Source organism: Scyliorhinus torazame, chromosome 8, assembly GCF_047496885.1.
Source record: "Scyliorhinus torazame isolate Kashiwa2021f chromosome 8, sScyTor2.1, whole genome shotgun sequence".
Classification (NCBI taxonomy): Eukaryota; Metazoa; Chordata; class Chondrichthyes; order Carcharhiniformes; family Scyliorhinidae; genus Scyliorhinus; species Scyliorhinus torazame.
The window spans coordinates 12,617,492-12,642,076 of NC_092714.1; the positions used below are offsets into that span (position 1 = coordinate 12,617,492).

At 52.6% G+C, this 24,585-nt stretch overlaps 1 protein-coding gene across 1 annotated transcript in view; it reads left to right on the plus strand.

Moving 5' to 3' along the window:
* Window positions 1-14,600, plus strand: part of LOC140427643 (splicing regulator RBM11-like) — a 41,253-nt gene extending 26,653 nt beyond the window's left edge. Inside the window, exons 4-5 of the mRNA XM_072513090.1 lie at window positions 9,004-9,109; window positions 13,451-14,600. Coding sequence (XP_072369191.1) covers window positions 9,004-9,109; window positions 13,451-13,810 — 466 coding nt within the window. The 3' untranslated portion in view covers window positions 13,811-14,600. The remainder of the gene's footprint in view (window positions 1-9,003; window positions 9,110-13,450) is intronic.
* The last annotated feature ends 9,985 nt before the right edge of the window (window positions 14,601-24,585 follow it).

A 24,585-nucleotide genomic window follows, 5' to 3' on the forward strand; every position in this document is an offset into this window, starting at 1 on the left:
CGCTCCCTTCCCCCTTCCCCTCTCTGCCCATTCCCCTCTCTCCCCATTCCCCTCTCTCTCCCTTCTGCTCTCTCCCCCCATCCCCCCTCTCCCCCTTCTCCTCTCTCCCCTTCCCCTCCCACCCCTTCCGCTCTCTTCCCCCTTCCGCTCTCTTCCCCCTTCCGCTCTCTTCCCCCTTCCGCTCTCTTCCCCCTTCCGCTCTCTTCCCCCTTCCCTTCTCTCCCCCCTTACCTTCTCTCCCCCTTGCCCTCTCTCCCCCTTGCCCTCTCTCCCCCTTGCCCTCTCTCCCCCTTGCCCTCTCTCCCCCTTGCCCTCTCTCCCCCTTGCCCTCTCTCCCCCTTGCCCTCTCTCCCCCTTGCCCTCTCTCCCCCTTGCCCTCTCTCCCCCTTGCCCTCTCTCCCCCTTGCCCTCTCTCCCCCTTGCCCTCTCTCCCCTTGCCCTCTCTCCCCCTTGCCCTCTCTCCCCTTGCCCTCTCTCCCCTTGCCCTCTCTCCCCCTTGCCCTCTCTCCCCCTTGCCCTCTCTCCCCCTTGCCCTCTCTCCCCCTTGCCCTCTCTCCCCCTTGCCCTCTCTCCCCCTTGCCCTCTCTCCCCCTTGCCCTCTCTCCCCCTTGCCCTCTCTCCCCCTTGCCCTCTCTCCCCCTTGCCCTCTCTCCCCCTTGCCCTCTCTCCCCCTTGCCCTCTCTCCCCCTTGCCCTCTCTCCCCCTTGCCCTCTCTCCCCCTTGCCCTCTCTCCCCCTTGCCCTCGCTCCCCCTTGCCCTCGCTCCCCCTTGCCCTCGCTCCCCCTTGCCCTCTCTCCCCCTTGCCCTCTCTCCCCCTTGCCCTCTCTCCCCCTTGCCCTCTCTCCCCTTGCCCTCTCTCCCCTTGCCCTCTCTCCCCCTTGCCCTCTCTCCCCCTTGCCCTCTCTCCCCCTTGCCCTCTCTCCCCTTCCCCTCTCTCCCCTTCCCCTCTCTCCCCCTTCCCCTCTCTCCCCCTTCCCTCTCTCCCCATTCCCCTCTCTCCCCATTCCCTTCTCTCCCCATTCCCTTCTCTCCCCATTCCCTTCTCTCCCCATTCCCTTCTCTCCCCATTCCCTTCTCTCCCCATTCCCTTCTCTCCCCATTCCCTTCTCTCCACTTCCGCTCTCTTCCACCTTCCGCTCTTTTCTTCCCCCTTCCGCTCCCTTCCCCCTTCCCCTCTCTCCCATTCCCCTCTCTCCCCATTCCCCTCTCTCTCCCTTCTGCTCTCTCCCCCCATCCCCCCCTCCCCCTTCTCCTCTCTCCCCTTCCCCTCCCACCCCTTCCGCTCTCTTCCCCCTTCCGCTCTCTTCCCCCTTCCCTTCTCTCTCCTTCCCTTCTCTCCCCCTTCCCCTCTCTCCCCCTTCCCCTCTCTCCCCCTTCCCCTCTCTCCCCCTTCCCCTCTCTCCCCCTTCCTCTCTCCCCTTGCCCTCTCTCCCCTTGCCCTCTCTCCCCCTTGCCCTCTCTCCCCCTTGCCCTCTCTCCCCCTTGCCCTCTCTCCCCCTTGCCCTCTCTCCCCTTGCCCTCTCTCCCCCTTGCCCTCTCTCCCCCTTGCCCTCTCTCCCCCTTGCCCTCTCTCCCCCTTGCCCTCTCTCCCCTTGCCCTCTCTCCCCCTTGCCCTCTCTCCCCCTTGCCCTCTCTCCCCCTTGCCCTCTCTCCCCTTGCCCTCTCTCCCCCTTGCCCTCTCTCCCCCTTGCCCTCTCTCCCCCTTGCCCTCTCTCCCCCTTGCCCTCTCTCCCCCTTGCCCTCTCTCCCCTTGCCCTCTCTCCCCCTTGCCCTCTCTCCCCCTTGCCCTCTCTCCCCCTTGCCCTCTCTCCCCCTTGCCCTCTCTCCCCCTTGCCCTCTCTCCCCCTTGCCCTCTCTCCCCCTTGCCCTCTCTCCCCCTTGCCCTCTCTCCCCCTTGCCCTCTCTCCCCCTTGCCCTCTCTCCCCCTTGCCCTCTCTCCCCTTGCCCTCTCTCCCCTTGCCCTCTCTCCCCCTTGCCCTCTCTCCCCCTTGCCCTCTCTCCCCCTTGCCCTCTCTCCCCCTTGCCCTCTCTCCCCCTTGCCCTCTCTCCCCCTTGCCCTCTCTCCCCCTTGCCCTCTCTCCCCCTTGCCCTCTCTCCCCCTTGCCCTCTCTCCCCCTTCCCCTCTCTCCCCCCTTCCCCTCTCTCCCCCCTTCCGCCGTCTCCCCCCTTCCGCCGTCTCCCCCTTCCGCCGTCTCCCCCCTTCCGCCGTCTCCCCCCTTCCGCCGTCTCCCCCCTTCCGCCGTCTCCCCCCTTCCGCCGTCTCCCCCCTTCCGCCGTCTCCCCCCTTCCGCCGTCTCCCCCCTTCCGCCGTCTCCCCCCTTCCGCCGTCTCCCCCCTTCCGCCGTCTCCCCCCTTCCGCCGTCTCCCCCTTCCGCCGTCTCCCCCCTTCCGCCGTCTCCCCCCTTCCGCCGTCTCCCCCCTTCCGCCGTCTCCCCCCTTCCGCCGTCTCCCCCCTTCCGCCGTCTCCCCCCTTCCGCCGTCTCCCCCCTTCCGCCGTCTCCCCCCTTCCGCCGTCTCCCCCCTTCCGCCGTCTCCCCCCTTCCGCCGTCTCCCCCCTTCCGCCGTCTCCCCCCTTCCGCCGTCTCCCCCCTTCCGCCGTCTCCCCCCTTCCGCCGTCTCCCCCCTTCCGCCGTCTCCCCCCTTCCGCCGTCTCCCCCCTTCCGCCGTCTCCCCCCTTCCGCCGTCTCCCCCCTTCCGCCGTCTCCCCCCTTCCGCCGTCTCCCCCCTTCCGCCGTCTCCCCCCTTCCGCCGTCTCCCACCTTCCGCCGTCTCCCTCCTTCCGCCGTCTCCCCCCTTCCGCCGTCTCCCCCCTTCCGCCGTCTCCCCCCTTCCGCCGTCTCCCCCCTTCCGCCGTCTCCCCCCTTCCGCCGTCTCCCCCCTTCCGCCGTCTCCCCCCTTCCGCCGTCTCCCCCTTCCGCCGTCTCCCCCCTTCCGCCGTCTCCCCCCTTCCGCCGTCTCCCCCTTCCGCCGTCTCCCCCCTTCCGCCGTCTCCCCCCTTCCGCCGTCTCCCCCTTCCGCCGTCTCCCCCCTTCCGCCGTCTTCCCCCCTTCCGCCGTCTCCCCCCTTCCGCCGTCTCCCCCCTTCCGCCGTCTCCCCCCTTCCGCCGTCTCCCCCCTTCCGCCGTCTCCCCCCTTCCGCCGTCTCCCCCCTTCCGCCGTCTCCCCCCTTCCGCCGTCTCCCCCCTTCCGCCGTCTCCCCCCTTCCGCCGTCTCCCCCCTTCCGCCGTCTCCCCCCTTCCGCCGTCTCCCCCCTTCCGCCGTCTCCCCCCTTCCGCCGTCTCCCCCCTTCCGCCGTCTCCCCCCTTCCGCCGTCTCCCCCCTTCCGCCGTCTCCCCCTTTCCGCCGTCTCCCCCTTCCGCCGTCTCCCCCCTTCCGCCGTCTCCCCCTTCCGCCGTCTCCCCCCTTCCGCCGTCTCCCCCCTTCCGCCGTCTCCCCCCTTCCGCCGTCTCCCCCCTTCAGCCGTCTCCCCCCTTCCGCCGTCTCCCCCCTTCCGCCGTCTCCCCCCTTCCGCCGTCTCCCCCCTTCCGCCGTCTCCCCCCTTCCGCCGTCTCCCCCCTTCCGCCGTCTCCCCCCTTCCGCCGTCTCCCCCCTTCCGCCGTCTCCCCCCTTCCGCCGTCTCCACCCTTCCGCCGTCTCCCCCCTTCCGCCGTCTCCCCCCTTCCGCCGTCTCCCCCCTTCCGCCGTCTCCCCCTTCCGCCGTCTCCCCCCTTCCGCCGTCTTCCCCCCTTCCGCCGTCTCCCCCCTTCCGCCGTCTCCCCCCTTCCGCCGTCTCCCCCCTTCCGCCGTCTCCCCCCTTCCGCCGTCTCCCCCCTTCCGCCGTCTCCCCCCTTCCGCCGTCTCCCCCCTTCCGCCGTCTCCCCCCTTCCGCCGTCTCCCCCCTTCCGCCGTCTCCCCCTTCCGCCGTCTCCCCCCTTCCGCCGTCTCCCCCCTTCCGCCGTCTCCCCCCTTCCGCCGTCTCCCCCCTTCCGCCGTCTCCCCCCTTCCGCCGTCTCCCCCCTTCCGCCGTCTCCCCTTCCGCCGTCTCCCCCCTTCCGCCGTCTCCCCCCTTCCGCCGTCTCCCCCCTTCCGCCGTCTCCCCCCTTCCGCCGTCTCCCCCCTTCCGCCGTCTCCCCCCTTCAGCCGTCTCCCCCCTTCCGCCGTCTCCCCCCTTCCGCCGTCTCCCCCCTTCCGCCGTCTCCCCCCTTCCGCCGTCTCCCCCCTTCCGCCGTCTCCCCCCTTCCGCCGTCTCCCCCCTTCCGCCGTCTCCCCCCTTCCGCCGTCTCCCCCCTTCCGCCGTCTCCCCCCTTCCGCCGTCTCCCCCCTTCCGCCGTCTCCCCCCTTCCGCCGTCTCCCCCTTCCGCCGTCTCCCCCCTTCCGCCGTCTCCCCCCTTCCGCCGCCCCCCCCTTCCGCCGTCTCTCCCCCCCCCTTCCGCCGTCTCCCCCTTCCGCCGTCTCCCCCCTTCCGCCGTCTCCCCCCTTCCGCCGTCTCCCCCCTTCCGCCGTCTCCCCCCTTCCGCCGTCTCCCCCCTTCCGCCGTCTCCCCCCTTCCGCCGTCTCCCCCCTTCCGCCGTCTTCCCCCTTCCGCCGTCTCCCCCCTTCCGCCGTCTCCCCCCTTCCGCCGTCTCCCCCTTCCGCCGTCTCCCCTTCCGCCGTCTCCCCCTTCCGCCGTCTCCCCCCTTCCGCCGTCTTCCCCCCTTCCGCCGTCTCCCCCCTTCCGCCGTCTCCCCCCTTCCGCCGTCTCCCCCCTTCCGCCGTCTCCCCCCTTCCGCCGTCTCCCCCCTTCCGCCGTCTCCCCCCTTCCGCCGTCTCCCCCTTCCGCCGTCTCCCCCTTCCGCCGTCTCCCCCCTTCCGCCGTCTCCCCCCTTCCGCCGTCTCCCCCTTCCGCCGTCTCCCCCCTTCCGCCGTCTCCCCCCTTCCGCCGTCTCCCCCCTTCCGCCGTCTCCCCCCTTCCGCCGTCTCCCCCCTTCCGCCGTCTCCCCCCTTCCGCCGTCTCCCCCCTTCCGCCGTCTCCCCCCTTCCGCCGTCTCCCCCCTTCCGCCGTCTCCCCCCTTCCGCCGTCTCCCCCCTTCCGCCGTCTCCCCCCTTCCGCCGTCTCCCCCCTTCCGCCGTCTCCCCCCTTCCGCCGTCTCCCCCCTTCCGCCGTCTCCCCCCTTCCGCCGTCTCCCCCCTTCCGCCGTCTCCCCCCTTCCGCCGTCTCCCCCCTTCCGCCGTCTCCCCCCTTCCGCCGTCTCCCCCCTTCCGCCGTCTCCCCCCTTCCGCCGTCTCCCCCCTTCCGCCGTCTCCCCCCTTCCGCCGTCTCCCCCCTTCCGCCGTCTCCCCCCTTCCGCGTCTCCCCCCTTCCGCCGTCTCCCCCCTTCCGCCGTCTCCCCCCTTCCGCCGTCTCCCCCCTTCCGCCGTCTCCCCCCTTCCGCCGTCTCCCCCCTTCCGCCGTCTCCCCCCTTCCGCCGTCTCCCCCCTTCCGCCGTCTCCCCCCTTCCGCCGTCTCCCCCCTTCCGCCGTCTCCCCCCTTCCGCCGTCTCCCCCCTTCCGCGTCTCCCCCCTTCCGCCGTCTCCCCCCTTCCGCCGTCTCCCCCTTCCGCCGTCTCCCCCCTTTCACTGTCTCCCCCTTCCCCTCTCTCCTCCCTCGTCTCTTTCCTCCTTTGACAAGGTGCCACACAAAAGGTTACTGCATAAGATAAAGATACATGGCATTAAGGGGAAAGTCGTAGCATGGATAGAGGATTGGTTAATTAATAGAAAGCAAAGAGTGGGGATTAATGGGTGGTTCTCTGGTTGGCAATCAGTAGCTCGTGGTGTCCCTCAGGGATCAGTGTTGGGCCCACAACTGTTCACAATTTACATAGATGATTTGGAGTTGGGGACCAAGGGCAATGTGTCCAAGTTTGCAGACGACACTACGATAAGTGGTAAAGCAAAAAGTGCAGAGGATACTGGAAGTCTGCAGAGGGATTTGGATAGGCTAAGTGAATGGGCTAGGGTCTGGCAGATGGAATACAATGTTGACAGATGTGAGATTATCCATTTTGGTAGGAATAACAGCAAAAGGGATTATTATTTAAATGATAAAATATTAAAACATGCTGCTGTGCAGAGAGACCTGGGTGTGCTAGTGCATGAGTCGCAAAAAGTTGGTTTACAGGTACAACAGGTGATTAAGGAGGTAAATGGAATTTTGTCCTTCATTGCTAGAGGGATGGAGTTGAAGACTAGGGAGGTTCTGCTCCCTAGTGTTAGGGTGGCCACACCTGGTGTTAGTGAGGCCACACCTGGAGTATTGTGTTCAGTTTTGGTCTCCTTACTTGAGAAAGGACGTACTGGCACTGGAGGGTGTGCAGAGGAGATTCACTAGGTTAATCCCAGAGCTGAAGGGGTTGGATTACGAGGAGAGGTTGAGTAGAAGGATGAGGGGGGGTATAGCCTGTGACAAGGCAGTTGCCAATTAGGGCTAGTTTTCATTTTTGTTATTTAATATTTATTTATTTGTTGTTTTTTGTTTATATAAAAAAGGTCATTATTATCTGCATTGTAATAATGTTGTGTAAAGGATGCACAATGTACTGTGTTGGTTGACCAAAAATTTTCAATAAAATATTTATTAAAAAAAAAGATAGATAGTTTTTTGAAGAATAAAGGGATTAAGGGTTATGGTGTTCGGGCCGGAAAGTGGAGCTGAGTCCACAAAAGATCAGCCATGATCTCATTGAATGGCGGAGCAGGCTCGAGGGGCCAGATGGCCTACTCCTGCTCCTAGTTCTTATGTTCTCCCTCCCCTCTTTCCTCCCCTCCCCCTTCTATCTCCATTGCACTCCTCTCCCTCCCCTCCCCATCTCCCTCCCCTCCCCATCTCCCTCCCCTCCCCAACCCCTCCTCTCCCTATCCCCCTCCATAGTATTGGCAACACTGTTATTTACAATTTACTTGAGACTTAGGAACAAATTGAGGATATTGCTAACATTGAGAAAGAATTCAACGTAATACATTGTTAGAAAACTTGTCTTCTGGGCTGTTGAGTGGTAGGTAAACGTTAACTTTGATAAATATGAACTGCTACACTTTGATTGGAAAATAAAAACAATGGGCTGGATACTCCAAAAATGAGTCTATGTCCCCCACCCCAGCGTAAAAACTAAAAACACTGGCGTTACACTTTTGACTTTCCTTAAGAAAGTCCTGAGCGATTCTCCTATCTGCAGGGGTCTGGCAGGGCCCCGGAGTGCTTATCACAGATCTGGCTGCGGATACATGGCCCTGCACTTCCGGTCGGGACTGCAACTGCCGTGCGCGATGGCGGACTCGGACTGCGGACCGTCATCCAAAATTTAGGTCCCCCCCAAGATGGCGCGCGCCCGATCGCTCCCCTGGCTCTCCATGAGGCCCCCCCGGTGATCGATTTCTCCCCCCCCCCCCCCAAACAGGGCGGCCGTGTAACCCGGCCAGTTTTGCGCGGAGAATCATGGGGATGTGGGGGGGGGCGCTCTGTCAATGGCCCCCTAGCTGCGCCGCATAGATGGCGCGTGAGTGATTCTCCGGAAACCGGAGAATCGTCTCAGCGGAGCCGGTCCCGATTTCGTCGTAAACGGCCACTGGGCCGCCGTGCTGCCTTTCCTAGACGCTTTAATCAAAACAAGGTTTATTCTAAGAATGTAGCTAATATATATATATATATATATATATAAACACAGCAAGAATTTTATCAATTACAAACATAAAGACACCACCAGCTACATAATCTATGTATAACACTTAATGAATTCCCCCTCAGCTGTTCCAATTCAATAACAAAATCCAATAAACCAAAGCCCCTTTTCAAGGGCGTGGCCCAGCACACTGTATTTTCACTTGAATGGGACTGGTCCTTTTCCTGAAATTCTGATCCAGGTCCATCCAGCAGATTCGCACTCCTTCCAAAAAGCAACTATACCTTTAAAGTTACCAAGGCAGTTAGCCGCACCCAATGTGCTTTTTACTGGAACAGCTTTTAAAATGAAAACAGAAAAACAGGGAAAATACTTCTTTCTCCTTCTGAGTCCAAAGCAGTCAAACTGAAACTGAAACCTATATAAAAAAACCTCATCTGACAGCCACAGCCCAATGTGCTACAAGTCGCATGATAAGAGACTAAACCTTTCTGAAAGGGCCACTCACATGACAGGTGCAGAGAATTAAGACATTTTTGGCTGTTGATTCTCATGATTAAAAATTAGCTTCTATTAGCATATACAGAATAATTTATTATCTTGGCTGTATCAAAACCAATAATGCTCGCAACCATTATGCCTGTTCCTCAAAGCAATGGTATCATCTATGACCATGGTATAGTTACAGCATTCATAAAGAAGCTTACTTCGAGCACAGTGATTTTTTTTTTTTGTTAACCTGATTTAAAATCATAAAGTGCTGCAGAATGATTTTGTTTTTTTACCCTTGCGTTAGAAACGCAGTCCTTCTTTCTCTGAGTTTTTGAAGTTGCTTCTCATGTTAACATAATCTAACTGGAAAAGGTTCATGAGTCACAAAAGGGATATGTAGGCGGAGCTGCTGACTCCTGAATTAGGAGCAATTTCTTTGCTCACCGTTCCGACTGTGGAGCTTACCAGCACAGAAACTTTACACCATTCATTTATGTGGGGCCTGTAACATGGTAAAGGTGATATTAGGAGAGGCAATCAGCAGTTCCATCAAAGAGGTAGGTATGAGGGAGCATCATGAAAGAGGAGACGGAAACGAGAAAGAATTCCAGAACTTGGGACGCAACAGCCAAAGGCATGACTGCCAGTGGTGGAGCACTGAGAATCAGGGATGTGCGATAAGTCAGAATTGGAGGAGCACCGATATCTTGGAAAGTTGTAGAGCTGGAGAAGGTTGCAGAAAGAGGGAAGGGTGCGGTCACGGAGATATTTGAAAACCCTGGGTGAATATTTTTAAACCTTGGAGCCATTGAGGTACAGTGAACAGAGGGCGATACACAAGTCTGCCCTTGCCTTCCTTTGTCTCCTGTTAATATATTCACTCGATATTGTTTCAGGAACACTCCATTCCAAGATAGACCAAGTTCTTCGCTGTGTCTGACTCCACCATACCCCATGAACAACAACTTTAGCAACCCTGACCCTTACTACTGGCAAGCTTTGGTAAGTATGAAGTTCTGAAGCCATTTCATGGATTGGAAACCTGAGGTCAGTCAGGCCAAAAGCATCGTTCAGTAGGTAACCAGCCACTTCCAAGGATAGTGGACAGTGTTTCCTGCAATAGCAACTTGCATTTATACAGTGATGCTAATGTCGAGAAATGTCCCAAGGCACTTTACGGAGGCATAATCAGGCAAAAATGGATGCCGAGACAGTTAGGGTGGGTGAGCAAAATCTTGGTCAGAGAAGTTGGTTGGAAGGAGACAGATGCAGTGAGTTTTGAAGAGGAATTTCAGAGCCTGAGATCTGAAGAACCTCACTGGTAGGGTGAAGGGATGGGTATGTACAAAGCGGCACAACACATAGCGTTTTGTGGGGATCGTTCTAGAGCTAGAAGTTATTAGAGTAGGAGAGGGGATGCCATGGAGAGATTTCAACTCAAAAACGGAGTTTTAAAATGGAAGCATTGGACAAAGAGCCAGTACAAATGACCCCTTGAATGAAGAGCTTGTCGTGTGAGGAATAGTTGAGGACTCTGGGTCTGTACTCGTTGGGAGTACAAAAGGATGAGGGTGGATCTTATTGAAACTTATAGGATAATGGGTAGCCTGGTTAGAGTGGACGTGGAGAGGATGTTTCCACTTATCGGAAAAACTAGAAGCAGAGGACACAATCACAGACTAAAGGGACGATCCTTTAAAACAGAGATGAGCAGGAATTTCTTCAGCCAGAGGGTGGTGAATCTGTGGAACTCTTTACCGCAGAAGGCTGTGGAGGCCAAATCACTGAGTGTCTTTTAGACAGAGATAGATAGGTTCTTGATCAATAAAGGGATCAGGGGTTATGGGGAGAAGGCAGGAGAATGGGGATGAGAAAAATAGCCATGATTGAATGGCGGAGCAGACTCGATGGGCCGAGTGGCCTAATTCTGCTCCTATGTCTTATGGTCTTATGCATCCTTGGCTTGGTGGTTCTGGGTCAGTCCCCACTCTGGAGGTTTTTAAAATGTATTCATCTAATTGCCCTTGATGGTGAGGCAACTTCTTGAATCATTGAATGGTGCTGTTGGAGGAGCCTTGGTGAGTTGCTGCAATGCATCTTGTAGATCGTACGCACTACTGTAGGGGAGGCAGTGGTGTAGTGGTATTGTCACAGGACTAGTAATCCAGAGACCCAGGGTAATGCTCTGTGGACATGGGTTGGAATCCCACCAGGACAGATGGTGGAATTTTAATTCAATAAAAATTTGGAATTAAAAGTCTAATAACGACCATGAAACCAATATCGATTATTGTCAAAAACCCATCTGGTTCACTAATGTCCTGTAGGAAAGGAAATATGTCATCCTTACCTGGTGACTCCTTACATGTGGCTTCAGACCCACTGCAATGTGGTTGACTCTTAAATCCCCCTCCGGGATGGGCAACAAATGCTGGCCCGGCTAGCGACGTCTACATCCCACAAACGAATAAAGAAATAAAACTTTGCCGGATGGTAGAGGGAATGGATGTTGAAAGTGGAGGATGGGATGTCTAATCAAGCGAGCTGCTTTGTCCTGGGTGGTATTGAGTTTCTTGAGTGTTGTTGGAGTTGCACTCATCCAGGCAGCAGAGAGTGTTCCATAAACGCACTTGACTTGTGCCTTGTAGATGGTGGACAGTCTTTTGGAGGTTGTCTTAGAATTCCCAGCCTCCGACCTGTTCTTGCAGCTACAGTATTCATATGGCTAGTCCAGTTCAGTGTCTGATCAGTGGTCACCCCCAGGATGTTGCATGTAATGTAGGCTGATATGGGTGTGCTGCACTATTGATGGTGCTGGAATGAGCCTTACTGTTCTGAATTCAAGAACCAACATAGCACTTCCCTACTCTTTTCTTCTCCAGGAATTTCCTATCTCCCTCCATCGGCTTTCGAAAAATACAATGTAACATCACCTAAACATGGCATTCGTAATTTACCTCATCGTTAGTCTCTCAATCTAAAAAAAAATGCAGGTAGCCCACCAGCAGCACTAACCAAAGTCTGGGAGCAGAAGTAGAATGAGGCTTGTGAAAAGAAACCCAAGCTAAGGTCAAAATAAATTACTAAGACTTTGCTGAATAATGCTCAATGATAAAATGCTGTTTTATAAGGACCAGACTGTGATACGTAATGAATTGTTGGTCTGCTAAGGTGACCTAGCGAAGGCCACAAAGTGTAATTGCTGTTAAGTAAATACAGGCTAGAAGATCAATTTGAGTTTAATTGTTGCGTGAAGGAACAGCGAAGATTGGAAAATGCTCATCAGCTGCAGGCCCTGGGTCAGAAACATTAGGTGACTGGCTTTCTTTCTCTTTTTTAAAGCTTGTTTTGCATCTGTAACAAAGTGTGACATCTGGAGTATGATGGACAAAATGCACGCACATGTACCAGTTTTACATATACTAGAAAATCCTCCGTGACGCTGCTGTTGGTAAGTCAGACGGTACACTATTTTATAAGAGGGCACACTGTTTTATCAGAGTGCAACATTATATACTTACTTCATCAGAGGGTACACCATTATATCAGAGAGTACACCATTATATCAGAGAGTACACCATTATATCAGAGAGTACACCATTGTATCAAAGACCCATTATATCAAAGGGTACACCATTATAGCAGACCGTACGCCATTATATCACAGGGTACATTATCTTATGAGCGGTTCATTGTTTTATCAGAGGAGTCTCCCATTACTTATGAGAGTGTACACAATTTGAAAGGATGGGAACATTAAACCACATAAGCACACCATAGTTCTGTTGCTGACGTATGTGACTTGTTGTTAGGTAAACGTGGTGAAGTCATGACCATGTAATTGAAGTGGCTGATCCATAGATTTTGTTACTGGAGGGTGTCAGTATTCCAAATGACTGCTTTTCTTGTTTTTAAAATCATTTTTAAAAATGTAAACTTACACGCAGAAATGTGCATTAGAACTGGGCACCTGAAGTAGGAAGGGAATTAGGACGGCTGACGGTAGGAGAGAGGAGGCAATTTAGATCAGTGCTGGTGGACCCAAGAACATGGGCTACATTGTTGGGCTGGATGGGGTTCCAGAGGTAGGATGGCTGAGGTGAGAACGAGATTTCAAATCCAGTGCACAAGGGGACGGGTTTAGGCAGCCGGTGATGACCGGCAAGAGCGGATGTGATGGGCGCGTGTCATTTATTGGTGGGCAAGTTGGCATTTGTCTAGGATGGAAGGTATTGGAGAGTTTGTGTTGTGTGGTGATCCAAAGCATGGGTGAGGACTTTGGTCACAGCGGCATAAGATAGGGGTAGATGAAGAGGAAAGCTGGACCATGTTGTCCTTACTTTCCTCCCTAGATCAGAACACAGAGGAGAACTCCCCTGCTTTTCTTCAAATCGTGCCGCACAATCTTTACAACGTCGCATTGTAAAGTCTCAATGAAGGACACACCTCTGACATTGTAACACTCCCTCAGTACTGCAGTGTCAGCCTAGATTTTGTGATTAAACGCCCAATGACTATAGATACTATAATGTTATTGTTATGCCCCCTTGCTCTGAATCCTCTCCACCGCAGGAAATAGCTGCACTCAGTCCATCCTACTCGCCCTTTAAATTATCTAATGCATCTCAATTAGATCGCCTCTAAATCTTTATTCAAGGAATGCAAATTTAATTTGTGCAGCCTTACTGCATAATTTAGTCTCGGTATTATTCTGGTGTATCTGTGCTATGTGTGTTTCCTACATTACATCAGGGATTGCATCCATTGGCTGTAAAATGCTTTGGGACGTCCCGAGTTTGTGAAAGCCTCTATATAAATGCAAGTCTTTTATTTTTATTTCCTCATGGCTCTGGGCGCGCAGTCCCATTTGTCAACTTGTGTCTCGTATTGCCCGCGTTTCCAAGCCCTCTGACACAGTTCAATATTGAGCACTGTTCTTGAGGGTTGGCTGCATTGCCTATGTTTTGCGCATGTTAATTGACACTCCTTGTGTTCTTGTCTCCCCGGCTTCCATCTCACAATCCCATTTACCACTCTCCCCACCACTGCGCTCTGTGCTGGCATTGGGAATGCCATCCGGTTAGAGAGCCTGGACTGTACGACGTCCTTCACTGCTGTACAGCTGGTTGATGCTTGCTTAGCGGCCTCGTGGAAGAGTAACAGCCTCGGTCCCATGGCCAAGGTGCCTGGGGGGATCGAAGCTTGCAGGCCTGGACTCTGGCAGGATTCAACGCCTGCAGGGAGGAAGGGAAACATGGGGTGGGGGGTGCTGGGAGGCGTGAGGGGCGTGGAAATCTTGAGGTGTTTCACCATTCTTAAGGTGCTTTGCTATTTCTTTTTCAGATGAACACTTACGCGCTGCAGCAGTACCACATCAATTCGCAGATGGTTCAGCAGCAACAGCAGCAGCAGTATTACCAGGCAATGGCTCAGCAGGTGGGACTCGCGGCTCAGATGCCTCATTTCAGTCCAGTGTCGCCGGACTTTATGGCCAGGTCACATCAGCCTGCCTGGGATAATTGGCAACCGAGGGACCCAATCCATGGGAACTGTTGCAGCAGCGACGGAGGTGGTGGAGGAGGAGGGCAGGCAAGGGAGTCCGACAGCGACAGTGACAGCAGAAGCCCAGAGAAGCCCCCAACCACTGGCAAACAGCGGGAGCGCCAGTACAAAAAACACAAATCCAAAAAGAAGAAATACTGATGGTGGAGGGGGAGGTGGAGGAAGGGATGGTTTCGAGTGATCCAAATATAGAGGTGCTATCCTTTGCCCCCTGAGAAACATGCGTGAAGGACATGAGAGAATGAGACCAGTCTAATATGAACTTACGTTAAACAAACATCCTGAGACGTTTTCAGGTGGCAGGTTGAATTAGATGCTCAAATCCACAGGCCTGATGTAAAATTAAAAAGGTGGAGGAGTCGACTTGGAGAGTGTTGGTGTCACACAAGTGGATTAACGGTGATAGTGTAATAACAGGGGGTTTAAGAGAGTATTTATTGATGGGCGTCGGAAACATTTCATGCCCGCTCCAGCCATACTGTGAAATATATTTAACGCCACACCAAACATGGCCTGCATCTGGTGAGAAGCTTCAGAACTGATTCCAAGTGGTGTGAATTTCTGCTCACTTCTCTCTGGCGGACATACAAACGGGAGCAATTTGCGTCGATGAATTAGTCGTAGTGCATCGGGCCACTTTATACTTCATTGTTTCCGTGTAGCTTCCTGCAAAGGTACTAATATGATTGAAAGATAGGTAATTAATTGTTGCACTTGGGGAAACTGTATGGCAAATAGCCCCGACAATTCTGCTACCCGCAGGGAACTGGGTTTGAAGGTGGCATGAGTTGAATGGTTAGGCCGTGTTCCAGGCCTGCCTCTGGGTCGCACTGCCTTCAGCCTCGGGTTCTTGCTGTGAACATGAGAAAACCAAGAAATTCATAGCTGGCCCTCTTTGTCTCTTTAGCAAATTAAATGCTATTGCAAACAATTCAGTCCTCACCTCAAAGAGTTATTTTGTTGTACAAGTTGAATATTTCTCAGAGACTTTGTAACCAAAGTGGGACAGATTCCTCGAGTTGCACTGCATTAGAGATATTGTAATCGCAGACAGGAGGGATGATGCGGGGCAGATAACCCACATCGACCGAGGCGAAAGGACAAAAGTACACCCTGTCCAGTCGACCCTGCTAACTCCTGAACTAACATCTGGGGTCTGACTTGTGCCAAAATTGCGGGAGTTATCCCACAGACTAGTCAAGCTGACATAGTCACACTCAGCCAATAATACCTTACAGCCTAAGTCCTAGGCCATCCCTGTGAATGTCCTGTCCCACTGGCAGGACAGAGCCTCCAATGATGGTGACTTAGTGGTATGCAATCGGGAGGGAGTGGTCCCTGAGAGCCCTTAAAATTGACTTGGGACTCCATTAAGTCTCACGGCATCTGGTCAAACATGCAAGGAAACCTGCTAATTACCACCCAGAAGGACAAAGACAGCAGATACATGGGAATAACACCACCTGCAAGCTCTCTACCAAGTCACATGCCATCCTTTTTCTTAGATTTTATTTATTTTTCCCAATTTGGGGGCAATTTAGTTTGGCCAATCCACCTATCCTGCACATCTTTGTGTTATGGGGGTGAGACCCACGCAGGCAGGGGGAGAATGTGCAAACTCCACATGGACGTTGACCCGGGGCCGGGATCGAACCCAGATCCTCGGCGCTGTGAGGCAGCAGTGCTGCCCTATTCGCTTGCCATCCTGACTTGGAAATATATACCTGCTCCTTCACCGATGCTGGGTCAAAATCCTGGAACTCTCTCCCTAAATACCTTGTATCTAATAGTAGTATAATAGCAATCTTTATTGTCACAAGCAGGCTTACATTAACACTGCAATGAAGTTACTGTGAAAAGCCCCTCGTCGCCACTTTCCAGCGCCTGGTACACGGAGGGAGAATTCAGAATGTCCAATTTACCTAACAAGCACGTCTTTCGTGACTTGTGGGAGGAAACCCACGCAGATATGGGGAGAATGTGCAGACCCAAACCGGGAATCGATCCTGGAGCTTTGAAGCAACTGTCTAACCACTATGCTATCGTGCCGCCCCAAAACATTTATTAAATAAGAACATTTTAGATACAATACGTAGGAATTAAGAGCTTAAGTAGGCAATTCAGCCCTGTGAGACTGCTCTGCCATTCAATCAGATCATGGATGATCTCTTCCTGGTCTCAAATCCACCTCCCACCTGTTGCCAATATCCTTTTTAACACGTGTTTTAATCAAAAACATATCTATGTCTTTCTTTAAATCATTTAATGACTCAGATTCCACTGCACTATGAGGCAGCGGGTTCCACAAATTCACCACCCTCTGCAAGAAGTAGTTCCTCCTCATCTCAGTTCTAAATCTACTGCCTCTCAACCCATATCCATATAAGCTAATCCTTCACCCAGCTACACCCTGACAGATGTACACAGATTTGTAAAGATAACACAAGTTACAGTTAATTTAATACTCTATTTAATGATCTTAAGAATTACAAAGTCCACGTAAACCAATAGGCGAAATGCGGTCAGACACATCACACTCCCATCAAATCCGCTCAGACACTTTTCACACTTTGAGCTAACTGGTCTCACTGGAACTCTGGCTTTCACGAGGGTTTGCAAACTCCAGTGTTGAATAATACACTTGGACTCTTCTCCCAAACAATGCTTTTTCTTGGATGCCTTCACCAAGGAGCCACGTCCAGGATTTCAAGGATCCACATCCAGGATTTCAAAGTCTCCTTTTGTTATTCCTGGATCGGGTGACTCGGACTTGGCTGGTAAGGAACTACTATTAGGGACTGACCCAAAATAGTAGTAAATTAGAAAAGTGTAACATTAAGGGATTAACTGAGAAGGACCAGGGATAAGTCCTAGCCAGCATAATAAAGTATTAAGTAATTCTAATAAGTAATACCAAGGATAAGTAGACCAAAGTAGAATTGGGCAAGGAGACGAAGTTAAAGTAAGAGGAGTATCTTTTAAGAATACGTCATTTGAAAAATTATCAAGACAAAGTACATTTAAATTTAAGACATGATGGGTGAGGACAGCAGAGTAGACTGAAATGAAAAGAAAATCGCTTATTGTCACAAGTAAGCTTCAAATGAAGTTACTGTGAAAAGCCCCTAGTCGCCACATTCCAGCGCCTGTTCGGGGAGGCTGGTACAGGAATTGAACCGTGCTACTGGCCTGCCTTGGTCTGCTTTCAAAGCCAGCGAATTAGCCCTGTGCTAAACAGCCCCTTTACTGTGTGACCTGTCATATGTGGGAGGTCATGGACCTTCCCAGCATCCAAGATGACCACATGTGCAGCAAGTGCTCCCAAACTGCGGAAACTTAAACTTCGTTTTTTTGTCCTCAAACAGCGGTTGGAGACAATGTGGTGAATCCACAAGCCTAAGGATTACATGGATAGCATGTGTGGAGAGATGGTCACATCGCAACTTAAGGGACTGGAAGAAAGGGTGACCACCAGGCAGTCCAGTGGGCAGGAGCCCCCTGAGATCCTGCTCTTAAATCGGTTTTCCATTTTGTGAACTGATGGTTCCTCAAGAGAATTTGCTCAGAGCCAAACTTCTGGTACCGCAAGTGGCCTGACTGTACAAGAGGACAGGAAGAAAGAGTGATAGTGATAAGGGATTCCTTAGGGGAACAGATAGATGTTTTTGCAGCCGCAGACATGACTCCAGGATGGTATGTTGCCCCCTTCGGGTCAGGGTCGGGAAATTCGCTGAACGGTTGCAGGGCATCCTAAAGGGGGAGGGTGGATAGTCAGAGGTCGAGGTGCACGTTGGTACCAATGATATAGGTAGAAATGAAGGATGAGGTCTTGCAACAAGAATTCAGGGAGCTAGGCAGCAGATTGAACAGCAGGATCTCAAAGGTTGTAATTTCTGGATTACTCCCGGTGCCACATGCTGTTGAGTACAGAAATAGGACAAAGGGGAAGAAGAATGTTGGTTCAGGAGGGAGGGTTTTAGATTCCTAGATCACTGGGGCCGTTTCATGGGAAGGTCTGCACCTGAATCAGAATGGGACTCATATCCTTGCGGGTTGGGGGTGAAGGGCGGGCATTGCTAGTGCTATTAGGGGGCTTTTAAACTAGTTCGGCAGGAAGAGGAGACGCCGAGCGTTAGTACAATAGGGGCACCACAGTAAAGGAACCAAAACAGAGGGACTTCAGCCATGTTGAGTTCGAAGGGAGTAAGTTAGATTGTCATAGAATTTACGGTGCAGAAGGAGGCCATTCGGCCCATCGAGTCTGCGCCGGCTCTTGGAAAGAGCACCCTACCCAAGGTCAACACCGCCACCCTATCCCCATAACCCAGTAACTACACCCAACACTAAGGGCAATTTTGGACACTAAGGGCAATTTATCATGGCCAATCCACCTAACCTGCACATCTTTGGACTGTGGGAGGAAACCGGAGCACCCGGAGGAAACCCACGCACACACGGGGAGGATTTGCAGACTCCGCACAGACAGTGACCCAAGCTGGAATCTAACCTGGGCCCTGGAGCTGTGAAGCAATTGTGCTATCCACAAGGCTACCGTGCTGCCCCTTCTCGAAATAATTTATTACTACTGACTTCAGACCACCAGACGGTAGTCGTTGAGGGACGTTGCCTGGTTCTTCTTTGGCACTGGTATGATGGTGGTCTTCTTGAAGCAGGTGGGGACCTCAGAGCGGAGTAAGGACAGGTTAAAGATGTCCACGAACACATCTGCCAGCTGGTCCGTTCAGGCACTTAGTGCACGACCAGGGATCCCGTCCAGACCTGTCATCGTCCGAGGGTTCACTTTCAGGAAGGCCGATCTGACTTCGGAAGTTGTAATGGTGGGTATGGGTTTCTTATGGGCAGCTGGGGTAAGGTAAAGTCGCCATAGTCCCAGATGACCATAGGCTGCTTTCCCCTATGAGGGGAAGGACTGACTGGTGGAAATTTAACCTCAGGATCACCATATCTCAGGAAAGGGGCAAGGTTGAAAAGGAATAACCTGAGCCAGTACAGGAATTGAGCTCGCGCTGCTGCCTTGCTCTGCATCAAGAACATGCTGTCTAGCCAACTGAACTAAACCAGCCCAAGGGAATAAAGCGAGGCTGGGTGACCTCTACTCTAATGCTGGGAATATTATTGATAAGACTGAAGAGTTAAGGGCGTGAATTGCCACATGAAATTGTGATATTGTTGCCATTACAGAGATGTGGTTGAGGGACGAGGCAGGTTTTGTCAACTCAACATTTACGGTATAGGATCTTTAACTGAGACAGAGGAAGGTGTAAAAGAGGAGGTGGTGTCGCATTGTTAATTAAGGCATCAGTTACCACAGTCAGGAGGGATGATATCTTCGAAGGGTCTTCAAATGAGGCTTTGTGGGTAGAGTTTAGGAATAAAAAGGGGGCAATCACATTGCTTGGAGTGTATTATAGCCCCCAGACAATCAGCAGGCAAACATGCAGAAAATTCACCGAGGTGTGTAAAAATAATAATAGAGTAATTACTTAGGAGATTTCAACTTCTCAACGTTAATTGGGATTGTCATGGTGTGACGGCTTGGAGGGGGCGGATTCTTGAAATATGTTCAGGAGAGCTTTTTATGTCAATATGTCGAAGGTCCAACGAGGGACGGTGCTGGGCTGAATCTAATTCTAGGGAACAAAGCTGCACAGGTAGCCGTGGGGGAGCATTTTATTGTACATACTTCTGTACAGTATGACTATGGATCTCCACGTGCAGTCACGTTTCCATGCAAACTCTCAGGTATCCAGGCACACCGACAGAACACCACTGCTTCACAGGTTGTAATAAGGTCTCATCAACTTTTGGACTGCTTCAGATATCAGGCTTCTCGCTATCTGACATCTCTAGGTCTGCATTTTGCAGCCCTTTCTTTGAATGGGAGCCATTCTCTGCCCTTTCTTTAACGTCAATGAACAGGGCCTTGGTGATACTCCACACCTGGAGTATTGTGTGCAGTTTTGGTCTCCTTCTCTGAGGAAGGATGTTCTTGCTCTCGAGGGAGTGCAGCGAAGGTTTACCACACTGATTCCAGGGATGGCAGGACTGTCATACGAGGAGAGATTGACTAGGTTGGGATTGTTCTCGCTGGAGTTCAGAAGAATGAGGGGGGATCTCATAGAGACTTATAAAATTCTAACAGGACGAGACAGGGTAGATGCAGGGAAGATGTTACCAATGATGGGTGTGTCCAGAACCTGGGGAGAAATTCTCCGGTATCGGCGCGATGTCTGCCGACCGGCACCAAAAACGGCGCAAATCAGTCGGGCATCGCGCCGCCCCAAAGGTGCGGAATCCTCCGCATCTTGGAAGTGCCCCGCCAGCTGGCGCGGAAATTACATTGCCGGGCAGCGCATGCGCGGGAGCGTTAGCGGCCGCTCACGGCATCCCCGCGCATGCGCTGTGGAGGGAGTCTCTTTCGCCTCCGCCATGGTGGAGACTGTGGCGAAGGCAGAAGGAAAAGACAGGGCCGCCCGCGGATCGGTGGGCCCCGATCGCGGGCCAGGCCACCGTGGGGGCACCCCCCGGGGCCAGATCGTCCCGCGCCCCACCCCCCAGGACCCCGGAGCCCGCCCGCGCCGCCTTGTCCCGCCGGTAAGGTAGGTGGTTTAATCTACGCCGGCGGGACAGGCATTCTAGCAGCGGGACTTTGGCCCATCCGGGCCGGAGAATCACGGGGGGGGGGGGGGGGCCCGCCAACCGGCGCGGCGCGATTCCCACCCCCGCCGAATCTCCGGTGCCGGAGAATTCGGCAACCGGCGGGGGCGGGATTCAAGCCAGCCCCTGGCGATTCTCCGACCCGGCTGGGGGTCGGAGAATCTCGCCCCAGAGGTCACAGCCTGAGGATTAAGGGTAAGCCATTTCGGACTGAGATAGGGAAACATTTCTTCACACAAAGAGTGGTGAGCCTGTGGAATTCATTACCACAGGAAGTAGTTGATGCTAAAACTTTGAATATATTCAAGAGGCGGCTGGATATAGCACTTGGGGAGAATGGGATCAAAGGCTATGGGGAGAAAGCAGGATTAGGCTGTCGAGTTGGATGATCAGCCATGATTGTGATGAATGGCGGAGCAGGCTCGGAGGGCCAAAAGGCCTCCTCCTGCTCCTATCATCTATGTATCTATGTAAGTACCTTGTTAAGATTCCAGTTCTTTGCCTCTCTGTCTTCAGTCTTCCTCCGCCTTTTCTCATTTAGTTTCCCTGGTTTCTGGAACTTTTTATTCCTTTGCTTCGGGGGTTTGTTTTCTACATCCTCCATTGTCCTGCCTGTACTGGCAGTTCCTGTGAAGACACCTTGCTCCTTGGGTTACCTGGTTCCAACTGAACTGCTTCTGTTTTTCAATGTGGGCCTCTGGTTTCGAATGCAACAGCTTCATTTTTTTAAAAACCCGGAATGTATTTTATATCGTGAACCCTTAATTAAAATGCAGGCAAAGTTTAAAGTGAAACTATAGACATGCAGGCAACGTTGTTTAACATGAAGCTAACTCAATTTTAAGCCTTTCTAAGCACAGATAAAGAAACACAAAATTAAACTTAAAGTTCTACCTTATTTCTAATATCCACAAAACAAGTATAAATTGTTTCAACTATCTCTATTTCCTAACAGGCCCTGACAACTTTGCAGCTGCAATAAACTTGACTCATGCTCCAGAAGTACCCTTGCCCCAAGCTAAGCTGTTACAGTATCGCTACAATGCTGGAATCTACCCGACAATTTGAAAAATTGCTCAAGTATGTTCTGCCTGAAAAATGCAGGGCAAATCTAATTCATACAATTACTGCCCCATCAATCATTAGCAAAGCTGTCAAGCAGCACTTAATCAGCAATAACCAGCTCACCATTGCTCAGTTAGATTTCGCAAGGGACATTTGCTTCCAGACTTCATTATAGCCTTGATCCAAAACTGGGGGGGAATAAAGAGTTAAATTTGAGAGGAGGGGCAAAAATGACAACATTAAGACAACATTTGAAGTGTAGTATTATCGAATTTCCATAGAATTTACAGAGCAGAAGGAGGCCATTTGGCCCATCAGGTCTGCACTGGCCCTTGGAAAGAGCACTCTACGGAAGCCCAAGTCTTCACCCTATCCCCGTAACCCCACCTAACCTTTTTGGACACGAAGGAGCAATTTTTCATGGCCAATCCACCTAACCCGCACATCTTTGGACTGTGGGAGGAAACCAGAGCACCCGGAGGAAACCCACGCACACACGGGGGGAAAGCGCAAACTCCGCACAGGCAGTCCCCCGAGGGCGGATTCGAACCCGGGTCCCTGGAGCTGTGAGGCAGCACTGCTAACCACTGTGCCACCGTGCTGCCCCTAACAAGGACCTCTAACAAAACTGGTCAGTGGGAATTGGGAAATCTCACCTCTGGTTGGACTCATGCCAAACACAAAGAATGATGGTTATGGTTGTTAGGCCAATCAGCGCAATCCCCAGAACATGGCTGTAGGAGCTCCTCAGAGAAGGGCAACAGTCTTCAGCTGTCTCATCAATGACCTTCCTCAGTAATGAGGTTAGAAGTGGTAATGTTTGCTGGTTATTGCGGAATGTTCAGCATCATTAGCAACTCCTCACACACTGAAGCAGTGTCTGTATCCACATGCAGCAAGATCTGTACAACATTTAGACATTCGCTGATAAGTAGCAAGTAACGTTTGTGCCACACAAGTCGCCATCCAGTGACCATCCCTAATAAGAGATTCTGCTCTTTTGCAGTCAATGGCAGGACCATTGCTGAATCCCTGACCGGCAACACAAATGGACTAGCCCTGTAAAAACTGTGGCTACAAGAACAGTGCAAAGGCTGGGACATCTGCCTCTCGACACCCCTAAGCCTGTCCACCATTTACAATAATAATAAGAATAATCTTTATTGTCACAAGTAGGCTTACATTAACACTGCAATAAAGTTACTGTGAAAAGTCCCTAGTCGCCACACTCCGGCACCTGTTCGGGTACACAGAGGGAGAGTTCAGAATGTCTAATTCACCTAACAGCACGTCTTTCAGGACTTGTGGGAGGAAACCGGAGCACCCGGAGGAAACCCACGCAGACACGGGGAGAATGTGCAGACTCCGCACAGACAGTGTCCCAAGTCGGGAATCGAACCTGGGACTCTGGCGCAGGGAAGCAACAGTGCTAGCCACTGTGCGACCGTGCCGTACAAGGCACAAGCCAGGAGTGTGATGACTCTCCAGTTCCCTGGACAAGTGCAGCTCCAACAACAGAAGCTCGACACCATCCAGGACGAAGCAGCCCGCAGCCCCGAAAGGTGTGCTGTTCGGTGAATTGGACATTCTGAATTCTCCCTCTGTATACCCGAACAGGCGCTGGTGTGTGGCGACTGGGGGATTTTCACAGTAACTGCATTGCAGTGTTAATGTAAGCCTACTTGTGACAGTAAAGATTATTATTATGATCGGCCCATATCCCTCCTTCACCAATGCACAATGGCAGCCGTGTGTAACATCGACAAGGTACATTGCAGCAACAACCAAGGATTCTTTGGCAGCACCTTCCATACCCAAGACCTCTGCCATCTAGAGAAACAAGGGAAGCAGCAGAATAGGGACACCACCAAGTTCCCCATTAAGCAACACACTAGCTTGATTTGGAACGAACAAAAGTCCAATCAGAATTCAGTTTACAGGAATCACTCGGCCAGAAAGTGATGAAAAAGCAAAGAAAATGGATGAGAAGAACCGAATCTACTCCCGGATTAACCAGCAGTTCACCAGATTCTCATGGGCAGTGTTTTTTTATTTGTTCATGCGACGTGAGCGTCACAGGCTGTGCCAGCATTTATTACCCATCCCAAATTGCCCTGGAGGGGGCATTTAAGAGTCAACCCCATTGCTGTGGGTCTGGAGTCACATGTAGGCCAGACCAGGTAAGGACGGCAGATTTCCTTCCCTGAAGGACATTCGTGAACCAGATGGGTTTTTACGACAATTGACAATGGTTTTATGGGCGTCATTAGAACAGTTTGAGACTTTTCCCCAGGGTGGAATTGAAAATTACAAGGAGCACAAGTTCAAGGTGAGGGGGGGGGGGGCGTTCAGTGGAGATGTGCGGGAGAAGTTTTTTTACACAGAGGGTGGATGCACTGCCAAGTGATGTGATTGAGGCAGATATGTTAGCAACCTTTAAGATTTATCTAGATAGACACATGAAGACAGGGTATAGAAGGATACAGGCGTTTGGTCTAAATAGGACATGTGATCAGCATAGGCTTGGAGGGCCGAAGGGCCAGTTCCTGCGCTGTATTATTCATTTCTTTATTGGACTTCTAGTTCCAGATATTTTTATTGAGTTTCCGTGGTGAGATTTGAATCCAGATCCCCAGATCATTATCCTGCATCTCTGGATTACTAGCCCAGCGACAATACCACCACCCCCCTGGATAGGGATGGGCAACAAAATGCTGGCCTTGCCAGGGATGCATGGGTCTCATGAACGATTGAAAAAGTATTTTCTGGATTGTTGAATATTAGCGACATTGTAACCACTGTGGAAATTTTCTTCAAAGTTACCATTGTACTTGTCCCACTCTCCGAAGAATTTAATCTTACATTTGTTATCTGTGCTTTTGTGGAGCTTTATCATCAAATGTGCCTTGAATCTGAAAAATCTGGGATGCTTCCAGAAAAAGCACTAAGGAAAGACATCAGGATGGATTGTCCATTTGGGAGACTGTGGGTTGGATTCTCCGATCTTGCGGCTAAATGCCGACGCTGGCGTGGGAACTGTGGCATTTTACGATGCCAGAATCGTCGCAGAACGCTCACCGATTCCAGGACTGGTGAGGGGCGTCGAGTAGAACTCTCGGCTCCCGTTCCAGAAATGGCCACAGAATGACCGGGTCTGTGGCTGCGCACGCGCA